Here is a 12,085-nt window from a genome sequence, read left to right on the forward strand (position 1 = left end):
AGCAAAAACTGAACCGACAGTCAGATTCTTATGAATATCCTTCTACTTCCAGTAGAAAACTTTTGCAAATTCCTCCTCAAACTTAACCTAAAACGAGACCTCAGTCTTTTCAATCACGTGCTAAGCTTTCTGCTCCAAGGAAATTCTGTTTACCATAGGTCTGCATTTTTCATCTCACACTTTCTCAAGGATTGGATGGTTCAGATATGGAGTAAAAGTTCCTCAACACAACCCACCTAACATTCTCCTAGCTGATCATAGCACGATTAAATGCAGACTGAAGTCTGTCTTTGCAAATGCACTGTGGTATTTTACAATTTTTGGAGCTACACTGGTAATCTAAACAGCAGTTAAACTTGAATTAAAATGACAGATTCCTTTGTAAATAATCTTCCATACTTGCTTTGAAATGAAGCTATTTTTCCCAAGCACACATAGTAGATGAGCACAGAGATAGGCAGAAAGACAGGCTGAAAGTTAGCAAAGCATGTGGTTGAGAGGTTCGCTGTAGCCCTGACAGCAGTTTGCCCACTACACGCGCAGTGTGGTCCCTACTCACACAGAGTTAGAGCTCAGGGTGCAGTGATCCACCATCATCTCCGGCAGGAAGTCCAACTTGAAGGAAGACATTTTCCTGGATGAAGCCGAGGGCAGAAACAGGCCTCTCTTTACAAGGCTCCACAACTTCTCAAAATAAGAACAAAAAGTATATTTTTTTGAAAAGAGTTATTTCAAAAAAAAATCTCTGCAGATTGATGGAGACAGGTGCTGCAGGCATTTAACAACAGCTCACTCTCAAAGCTTTTTACACTCACAACCTCGCCCTCCCCCAAACAGCAACAGCTGTGTTTAACAGGTGGTGGGGTGGGGAAGGGAATGGGGAGGTAAATGTGAGACTTGTTGAACCTGGGAGTCACGTCGGAAATAGTTTGGACTGAACAAACAGAATAAATCCGATTGGGACAGCAGCTGGATTAAATGGGAGGCAAACTGGCAAATACTATCTCACCCCGACACACAATGGAAAGTGCTGCCTCAGCGGGGTCTTTGCAAAATGTACAACCGAAGCAGTACCAAAGTGCAGCGTTAGACAGATCCACTGTCAGATTGATCATGATACAGCCGCTTGATGGTTGGGAACGAAAGTCTGCTAGCTGCTTTAATTCACCATTAATGTTAAGAGTTTGACATCAGCACAGTGCTCAACTGCTTTCCATTAAATTGGAGGTGGGGTACAAAGGTGCAGGCAGAGGTAGGCACAAACTTAATTAATGAACAAACCAAGGATTGCCACAACCTCCATATGCTGGGACAGAAAGCAAGTTCTGCAGTTACGTGAAATAATGTACAGATCAGACCCAAGGATCCTGCTTGCAGTTTTTGAGAAGTGACCTACAGAATACCCATTGATGTCAACAGGGCTGATCGTCCAGAATGGGTTCAGTTGGCAGCTCTCGGTCTCAGCTGCAGGTTGTGGCATGACCCCACCCCCTACAGCCGAGTTCCACTCCAGAAACTCCACCATAAACATCCATCTCAGTGCTAACAAAGGGAGGAACTCACCCTGAAAACAACTCACCCCCACCCTTAGGCTAGCACTACAGCTGTGGTTCAATAAAGCAACATTAACCCAAAACAACCAGATAATAAACACAAAATGCTGGAGGAACTCAGCAGGCCAGGCAGCATCTATGGAAAAAGGTACAGTCGACGTTTCGGCGTGAGACCCTTCATCAAGCCCTCGGCCCAAAACATCGACTGAACTCTTTTAATGTACTGTACTCTGTTAATGTGGTTGAAATCACTACTGTCAAGCAATCGTCCCGAACTCATGCTCAGTGGTAGAGTCGAGGAGTTCAGTCCAAGTTGTGTGTTAATACTAGCACCTCTCTGATAACGATAACCTTTCCACGACTTTGCTGAGCACACACCCAGCATGCAAATCCCATGCACCTGTCTATAAACTATTCACCCACCCCATTTCTTTTTAGCTGATAAACGCAGCAGACCTGCACAACCTCCAGAGAACAAGTAACATCATGAAAGGATCCGGAGCTGGGAGCAAATTCAAACATGTTCATTTCATCACTGATCTTTTCAAACTCCTGTGGCTCCCCCATCACACATCTCAATCCATTTCTACAGAGCACTGTAACTGAACAATTGAAAACCATCCGATATTTTTGCACCGTGAAGAACAGTGATGATCCCTATCACTTTTGGGGGCTGAAGGAGTGATTGCAGACGGCCCTGCCTTCCTGAGAGTTCCTCACAGATACTGTTTTACTGTGCTCAACACTGTAGTCCTGTTTCACTGGCCAGATGCCAGTTTCCTGCAGTTACACTGGGAAATTCAAACAATGCACTTATGCAGGTTAAACCCACTGTTGACTTAGTGACTATGGATTTCAAAAGAGGAATAGTTCTCAAGGAATGAAGTTTCAGTAACTCACATTTTTTAGATTCATTTTCTTTTAGATATTTCAATGTTTTCCTCATGTTTAAATGTTTTAATCATTGAATATTTTGTTTTTTAATATGTTAAATTTTGCTTAAATGTATGACTACAATTTAAGTTTTTAGATCATTTTCAATGTTTGTAAGTTCTCAAACATTACAAGTCTCTCTACAGTTTCGCCACGCAGTGAATCTGTATTGTGACTTAAACAGCAACTGAGGCAGTTAATGGGGACTGAGCAGAGCAAGGCAAGCTACCTCTGCTGCCAAGTCCAGATAAAGGAACAGGAAGCACCTGGCCACCAAGATTGAACAGATCAAACCACTCCAAGTGCTAGATGTGGCCTTCAGTTCTAATATTAAGCAACAGGAACCTTAATCCAGTGAAGGTCAACATGAAATTGTTCCATTGGTGTAAAACTCGTTAGTTACCAATATCCATGTCATTTTTACCCAGCCTGGTCTTACCCACCTTAGAGGTACAGCATGTTGACTTGAAACTGTCCTGTTTAGTGATAGAGAAAGCCACGTAGTATGGATGCAGAACACTTGCTGAATAAACTAGCATTGCCACATCCCAGTCATTGGGTAGATTCATCCACTCGAAGCAATCACGGTAGATGACACAGTGCTCAGATTTCTAGAGCTACTAATTCACAGTTCCAGTGACCCGGGTTCACTGTGTGGAGTTTGCACATTCCCATGACCACATGGGTTTCTTCCAAGTGAGAGCTGGTAGGTTAATTTACCTGTGTAAACTGTTCAGAGAGCGGTAGTTGATGTAAGTGTGTGAATAAAATGAGGTTCAGTGCAGGAATGATACAAATGGGTGGTGGCCGGTCAGTAGAGACTAGACGGGCCAAAGGGCCCATTACATGATGTTTGACCATCACTTATCAAAATGAGATCCTACTGGGGATGTCCCACACAACACAAAAAATAATCATTTAAAAATCCTCATCAATGCATTTTGATTTTGAACCGAGAAACAAACATCAAGGTATTTGCACTGGGTTACAAATGGCCAACTTATGGGCACCCCACATATTATTATTAAATTGCAAAATGATGTACATACATACGTTTGATTTGCTCTCTTCACTATGAGTAACTGCTCTTTTTATGTGTCGTATGTGTTTTTGATGTTATTCATTATAATACTGAAGAGGTGTAGTTACCATGGAGTGACTTTTGTGCATTTTCAATATTGACTGTAAACACAAACCTATTCATTACCCAAGGATGGCCATGAGAAACCGTAACTTACAGCATCGGGATACAACCTAGAATGGACTGAGAAATCAATTAACCAGAGACAGAAGAGCTCAGACACCAGAAACTAGCCATCCTGCACATTATCACACAGGTGAATGCTGCTCAGTTACCCACGTTGTAAACTAACATCCTAACTCAGCCAGCATCTTATAAGATACTTAACAGCAGGCAATCAAAATTACTACATTGGCATGCTGGGAATCTGAAATCAAAACAGAAAATGCTGGAAATACGCAAAAGGTCAGGTGGAGAGAGATAAAAATTCCTTAGACTAATTAAATAGATGCAAAATAGAGGAGAGGGAAGCAAGAATAAAACAAACCTGGCACAAGGCAAGAAAGATTAAATAACAACCTACACACACAAAACTCTGGAGGAACTCAGCAGGCCAAGCAGCATTTATGGAAAAGAGTTAACAGTCTACGTTTCAGACCAAGACCCTTCTTCAGGTTAGATAGAAAAGATGAGAAGTCAGAGTAAGGTGGGGGAGGGAAGAAGGAAGTACAGGGTAGCGGATGACAGGTGAAACCGGGAGGGGGAGGGAGAGGGGTGAAGTAAAGAGCTGGAAAGTTGATTGGTGAGAGAGATACAGGGCTGGAGAAGGGGGAAAGGGGGAATCTGATAGGAGAGGATAGAAGACCAAGGAAGAAAGGGAAGGGGAGGGGTGACTATCAGAGGAATGTGATGGCTCGGTAAGATGAGGTGAGGGGGGAAATGGGAATGGCAAATGGTAATTAATGGGGGGCAGGTGCGAGGGGGGCAATTACCAGAAGTTCGAGAAATCGATGTTCATGCAAACAGATTGAAGGCTACCCAGACGGAACACAAAGTGTTACTCCTCCAACCCAAGTGTGGCCTCATCGCAGCAGTAGAGGTCATGAACTGACATGTCGGAATGGGAATTTTGTGTGTGTTGCCTGGATTTCCGGCATCTGTAGGCATTCTCCTGCTTGCTAAATAACAATCTGATTAAGTGCAGTTTACACCTAACAATAGCCTAAATCTGTGAACTAAATTACTTGATGTGAAAGGGGTGGGGAAACTCGAAATAAAAATATCAGAGATGCTGGCTGTGTGATGTTGTTTAACCCAAGTGTGACTAGAAGATGAAGTTGTCTTTTTCAAATCTGTGCTGAGCTTCTCAGGAAACTGCATGTGAGGCTGAAGCAGGGGCTTCGGCTTTTGTTACAGATGGTTAATACTTCTCCTTCACATCACGTCCCTCATCAATGCAGTAATGTGACTCTCCTGAAATCTTCTCCCCCCACTCCCTCTTTGCTGGTAGGCAAATTCAAATATTTAGTGCCCCGGAGGTAAAGGAGAAAGCTCTTACTTTCTTTTAAACTGGGGTTACAGAACAAGCTGAACCTTTGGATTTTCTTACAGTGACAGTAAGAAAACTGTCATCACTGTAATACATTTCAGTCAAATGCACCCCCAATCACTATTGAGTCAACAGGCTCAACCAGGCAATACACTGCACAGGAATTACTCTCAGCAGCATATCATTGGTCATTGACAAAAGCATGCTTGTTCAGGCAGCTATTAGTTGGCAGCATTGTACTTCAGGCTCAGACCTGCTTAACTCCCTCAGTGAATCGTCTCATGAATCCACATCGTACCCACATACAACACTATCCTGAAATACAAACATCTAAGTCAGCTCTTGATTCACATCGAACACAGAGTCAAACACCAGCTCGTGGCATTGCTCAGAGCATAGCATCAACACTCTTCCTTCTATATTTGGCCCCAAGGAAAGTTCATATGCCCCTTAAACCTAATAGGCAAGGATATTTTTAGCAACCCCCTGACAAAAGGGCCTTGTATCTTAATGATGAGCTGTTAAACTTCAGGGAAAGCAACATGCTAGATCTACCATCATGGAGATATTTTCACCAACAATAACTGACATTACACTAGAGATGGTGGATTGATCCTTGAAGGTGAGATTAAACCTGATACACTAAAGTTTAGAAGAATACAAGGTAAACTCAAAGGAGACCACATACTTACAGGGATTGGCAGGATAGATACAGAAATGATTTCCTTTGCTTCAGCACCGAGAACTACAGGTTACAGTATCAGAATAAGGGATTGGATACTTAGGACTGAGCAGGATTAACATTTCCAAAGAGCAACTCGTAAGTGTGGCAATCCTTTGGAAATTTCTGCCCAAGAGTGCTGGAGGACACTCAGGACAGAGATCTATAATACTTTAGGATATTTCGGAAATTGAAGGATATAGGGTTCATGCAGGGAAGTCAGACCACTGTAAAGGACCAACGATGATCTTACTGAACGTCAGAGTTACTCGAGCAGCCAACAGTTTAATATTGCATATGTTCATATGATTACCTATGCAACAAATATCCAGGTCAGCAAAACCCAGAACTCCCATATCAAAACCAAAACAGGGAGAGGAGCAATCAGAAAAACTATGATCACTGACGTTGATGATGCCAAATTAGTTATTTATTGAATTGAATTAACTTTATTACTTATATGAGGAGTAAAAATCTTTATTTTACATCTCTGTCTGAATGTGCAATTTATAGTAATTTAAAATAAATATTACGTACAACAGGACAGTGAATATAACATTGAAACACAATTGTATCAGCATGAATTAATCAGTCTGATGGCTCGGTGGAAGAAGCTGTCCCAGAGCCTGTTGGTCCTGGCATTTATGCTGCAGTACCGTTTCCCAGATGGTAGCAGCTGGGACAGTTTGTGGTTGGGGTGACTCGGGTCCCCAGTGATCCTTCAGGCCCTTTTTATACACCTGTCTTTGTAAATGTCCTCAGGTGAAAGGGGCACTGTTGTGCCTTTTTCACTAGACCACCAGTATGTATAGACCACTTGAGATCCTCAGTGATGTGTATGCCGAGGAATTTAAAGCTTTTCACCCTCTCAACCCCAGATCCATTGACGTCAACAGGGACAGTTCTTCTGTTTTTGAGACTTTGAGGGAAGAAGTTCATTTCTTGATACAACTGTGTCAGGGTGATGACTTCCTCTCTGTAGACTGCCTCATTATTATTTGAGATTAGGCCAATCAGTGTAGTGTCGCCACAGTCATGGGTATACAGAGAGGGGGCTTAGGACACAGCCCTGAGGGGCTGTAAATTACAAACATAAACAGTGCAAAAGGAGGAACAATGAGATTGTGTTCATGGGAAATTCATAAATCTTATGGAAAACTGTTTCTGAAATGTTGAGGGCAATCAACATCAGAAAAATATTTGGAAAGGTAATCAAAATCAGAAATATTAACAGGCATGTCGAAAAAGGGAGGCAGAAAGATATTGGAACCACTGGCTCCAAAATTGCCTGTCTTGCCAACAATCTGGAATCCTTTACATTCCTTGGCTTTAACACCTTCTTTTGTACTGTCATGGGTCCAATTTACTTTTGGTAACAGCTGAAGGGACTTCTCCACTCTCTGTCATGGAAGATCAAAGCTAAGCTCCTCCTCAGCCACCCCACTCCCATTATTTGAAGGGATGCTCTCCATATCATAACATGAATTCCATCTTTCCTGAAGCACACTGGACAAGATCTTCACAGCTCAGCGATTTCAACAGAAAGGTAGGGAGTAGCACCAGCCACAATGCATGGCCTTAAGACCTCATTAGCCCTTTAAGCTATTAATTGAAGGGGAACGCAGAATACCCCTGCTCAAATATGACCACTCAGAAACCCACATACATTTTACATTTGGTTCCCATTATCATCTCCCTTACTTACCAGATTCCAGCATTGGTAGCCTTCATGTTCACTCTACCTAACCTACCTTGCTCCATTGGCCTCCAGCCATCATCCAACTACCTGCCTGCCTCATAATTCTATCCCCCTGTCACCTGGCTCAATCTGCCTGACCTCCACCAGACCTCATTAATCCAACAATCACCTCAGGTCTCACCCACACCCCTCCACTTTATACTGACCATCTCCCATTTTCATTCTAATGCAGGCATCGACCCTAAAATACCAATAGCTCCTCTCCTCTCACAGATACTGCTTGATTTAATGAGTTCTTCTAGCAGTGTTCTGTTGCCCCAAATCCCAGTATCTGCAGTCTCACATCTCTACTTTACATTTGCTCTACAATGGCAATCGTTGATATTAATAAGCATATCTACAACAAAACCAAATTCTGGGCAAACAAGATGAAGAATACAGGACTGAAAGTGTTGTATTTGAATGCATGCAGTATACAAAATAAGGTAGATGACCTTGTAGCACAGTTAGAAATTGGTAGGCATGACATTGTGGACCATCACTGAGTCGAGGCTGAAAGCAGATTGCAGTAGGGAATGTAACAACAAAGGATACACATCAAATCAAAAGGACAGGCAGGTGTGGAGAGGGGGTGAGATGTGGCTTTCATTTGGTTAAAAACTGAAATCAAATCCTTAGAAAACAATATAGGATCAGATGATATAGAATCCTTCGTAGAGTTAAGAAAGACTGTGATGGGAGTTATATACAGACTTCTGAATAGTAACCAGGATGTAGGGTATAACTTACAACAGGAGATCGAAAAGGCAAGTAAAAAGGGCAAAGTTATGATGGTATGAAGGATTTTGACGGCAGGTAGACAGGGAAAAATCAGGTTGTTGATGGATCTCGAGAAGGAATTTGTAAAAAGACTAGAAAAAGGCTTCTTGTTGAATCCACTGGGAATAAGTCATTCTGGATTGGGTGGTGTGTAGTGAACCACATGCAATTAGGGACCTGAAGGTAAAGGAACCCTTAGGAGACACTGCAGTTAAAATTCACCCTGCAGTTTAAGAGGGAGAAACTAAATTCAGTTGTATCAGTATAATAGTGGAGTTAAGGAAACCAGAAGCATACCGAAAGAACTGGCCAAAGTTTATTGGAAGGGAACACTAGCAGGGCTGACAGGAGAACAGCAATGGTTGGAGATTCTGGGAGTAATTCAGAAGGCAGAGGATTGGTTCATCTCAAACAAGAAACAGCATTCCAAGAGGAGGATGAGGTAACCATGACTGATAAGGGAAGTCAAAGACAGCATAAAAGCAAAAGAGGAAAAGATTAGTAGGAAGGTGGATTGGGAAGTCTTTAAAAATCAACAGAAGGGAACCAAAAACAATAAGGTGAGAAAAGATGAAAAGTAAGCTAGACATATTATAAAAAGATACCAAAGTTTTTTCAAATACATAAAGAGTAAAGAAGAGGCAAGAGTGGATATCAGGAAATGATGCTGGAGAGGTAGTAATGGGGACAAAGAAATGGTGAGCGATCTCCATAAGCATTTTGCGTTTGTCTTCACCGTGGAAGACACCAGCAGAATGCCAGAAGTTCCGAGCATTGGAGGTAAAAGTGAATGTAATCACTATTACTAAGGAGAAGGTGCTTGGGAAGATGAAAGGTCTGAAGGCAGATAACAATCACAACACGCTAGAGGAACGCAGCAGGTTGGGCAGCATCCGTGGAAACGATCAGTCAATGTTTCGGCCAGAACCCTTCATCAGGACTGAAGAGGGAAGGAGCAGAGGCCCTATAAAGAAGGTGGGGGGGAGTTTGGGAAGGAGAAGGCTTGGAGGTTCCAGCTGGAACCTACCAGCCTTCTCCTTCCGACCCTACCCCCCCACCTTCTTTATAGGGCCTCTGCCTTTTCAGTCCTGATGAAGGGTTCTGGCCTGAAGCGTTGACTGATCATTTCCACGGATGCTGCCTGACCTGCTGAGTTCCTCCAGCGTGTTGTGAGTGTTGCTTTGACCCCACCATCTGCAGAGTATTTTGTGTTTATTGAAGGTAGATAAATCACCTCAACCAGATGGATATTACCCCAGGATTCTGAAAGAGATAGCTGAAGAGATATGGATTCATTAGTAGTGATCTTTGAAGAATCGTTAAAGAGTTGTCACTCCACTCTTTAGAAAGGGAGGGAGGCAAAAGACAAGAAATTATAGGCCAGTTAGCCTGACTTCAGTGGTTGGTAAAATGTTATTAAGTCTATTATTAAGAATGAAGCTTAGAGTACTTGCAGGCACGTGATAAAATGGGACAAAGCCAGCATGGTTTCCTAAAGAGGAAATTTTGCCTGGCAAATCTCTTGGAATTCTTTGAGGAAGTAAGAGGCAGGATAGACAAAAGACAGTAGGTGGATGTTGTTCACTTGGATTTTCTGAAAGCTGTTGACAAGATGCCACATATGAGGCTGCAAAACAAGTATTACGATGGTATTACAGGAAAGATACTAGCATGGCTAGAGATTTGGCTGACTTGAAGGAGGCAAAGAGTGGGAATAAAGGGAGCCTTTTCTCATTGGCTGCTAGTGACCAGTGGCATTCCACAGGGGTTGGTGTTGGGACTGCTTCTTTTCACATTATATGTCAATGATTTTGATGACAGAATGGATGGCTTTGTGACCAAGTTTACAGACTATACAAAGGTAGGTGGAGACGTTGAAAAAGCAGGGCTTGGACCAATTAGGAGAATGGGCAAATAAGTATCAGTGGAATACAGAATCATTATGCACTTTAATAGAAAGAATAAAAGTGTGGACTATTTTCTAAACAGGGAGTAAATGTAAAAACAAATCAGAATGCAAAGGAGCTTGGGAGTCCTCTTGCAGAATTCCCTACAGGTTAACTTGCAGGTTGAGTTGGTAGCAAGGAAGGCAAATGAAATGTTAACATTCAAGAGGACAAAGGTATAATGCTGAGGCATTACAAGGCATTGGTCAAAGAGCACTGTGTTGTATTGTGAGCAGCTTTGGGTCCCTTACCTCAGAAAGGATGTGTTGACATTGGAGAAGGTCCAAAGGAGGTTCATCAGAATGATCCCAGAAATGAAAGGATTAACATATGAGGAGCTTTTTATTTTAGGCTGGGAATCTCACTGAAAACTATTGAATACTGGAAGGTCTAGATAGAGTGGACATGGAAATGTTTCCAATAGTGGACAGTCTAGGACCAGAGGGCACAACCTCAGAATAGAGAGGAGTCCCTTTAGAACAGAAATAAGGAGGAATTTCTTTACCCAAAGAGTGGTGAATCCAAGGAATTCATTGCCACAGATGGCTGTGAAGGCCAAGTTATTGGGTATATTTAAAGCAGAGGTTGATAGGCTCAAAAGTTACAGGGAGAAGGCAGGAGAATAGGGTTTGAAGGGATCACGAATCAGCTATGATTGAACGGTAAAGCAAACTCAACAGGTCAAATGGCCTAATTCTGCTCCTACCATACTTCTCTCAACCATACCTACAGCAATGCTGCATTGCATCTCCAATAAATTAGCATTAAAGAGAAAGGAAGAAATAAATTGCATGCAGATCAGTGAATGAGTCAGTGACATTCTCAGCAGATTGGAAAGTAGTAAATACAACACCATCATTTAAGATGAGAGAAAGAAACAGGACACTAAACATCAGTAAGTATATACCTACATGTCTCAAAATGCTGTAGCATGATCAATCCTATCAGGGCACTCTGAAAAGTCAAAATGTTCAGCACACAAAGTCATCATATTCAGCACAGGACAATGGCCAGGATACAAGGTTTCAATCCAAACCACTGACAATTCTCCCCAGGATTCCTCTCGCACCCCCACCACCAGATGCTGCTCCTCCAGTACATTGTTTGCTACTTCTGATTCCAGCCTCTGCAGGCTCGTGTCCCTACAGGACAATAGTATTTGACAAATCCAATAAATACAAGAATGCGGGAACAGGGAAGACTAAGGGTGAAACAGAGCCCATATCAAATCTGGATTTTCCGAAGGCATTTAGAAGATTGCTCCATATAGGAAAGACTCTGTGGAATTAGAAAATTGTTAAAACAAAAAACAATGCATCATTTAAAAATGCTTATCAAGCTGGCACTAGTAGAATATCTCAAGGATAAGACCAGGGCCTTGTATTCACACTGTACCTCATTGTTATATAGGTATCATGAAGTTAGAAAGAATGCAGAGGAAATTTGAGGATGCTGCTGGGACTTATAGGACTAAGTTATAGGGGGAGATTGAGCAGATGGAGACTTTACTTCATTACAGTATGATCTTGGAGCGCCGTGGTTCCCAAATGTCTTTGGGTTACCGCCCCTTGGATCCCAGACCATATTCCCAGCTACCCTCTCTCCAGCCATTACGGAAAAAGACAATAAAGAATTTTGATTTACCATATAACAATTACAGCACGGAAACAGGCCATCTCGGCCCTTCTAGTCCCTGCCGAACTCTTACTCTCACCTAGTCCCACCGACCTGCACTCAGCCCATAACCCTCCATTCCTTTCCTGTCCATATATCTATCCAATTTAACTTTAAACGACAACATCGAACCTGCCTCAACCACTTCTGCTGGAAGCTCGTTCCACACA

General features: G+C 42.4%; 1 protein-coding gene across 8 annotated transcripts in view; it reads right to left on the reverse strand.

Annotated features, from left to right (window-relative positions):
• The window catches only part of celf1 (cugbp, Elav-like family member 1), an 82,203-nt gene that overhangs the window by 47,772 nt on the left and 22,346 nt on the right, over window positions 1-12,085 (reverse strand). For 5 of the 8 annotated variants that reach the window (XM_063062285.1, XM_063062287.1, XM_063062282.1 and 2 more), the window contains exon 3: window positions 560-684. The exons of the other annotated variants lie outside the window; for them this stretch is intronic. In XM_063062285.1, coding sequence (XP_062918355.1) covers window positions 560-630 — 71 coding nt within the window. In that variant the 5' untranslated portion in view covers window positions 631-684. The remainder of the gene's footprint in view (window positions 1-559; window positions 685-12,085) is intronic. 8 annotated transcript variants of the gene reach the window in all.

This window comes from Mobula hypostoma, chromosome 11 (genome assembly GCF_963921235.1).
Source record: "Mobula hypostoma chromosome 11, sMobHyp1.1, whole genome shotgun sequence".
Taxonomy (NCBI): Eukaryota; Metazoa; Chordata; class Chondrichthyes; order Myliobatiformes; family Myliobatidae; genus Mobula; species Mobula hypostoma.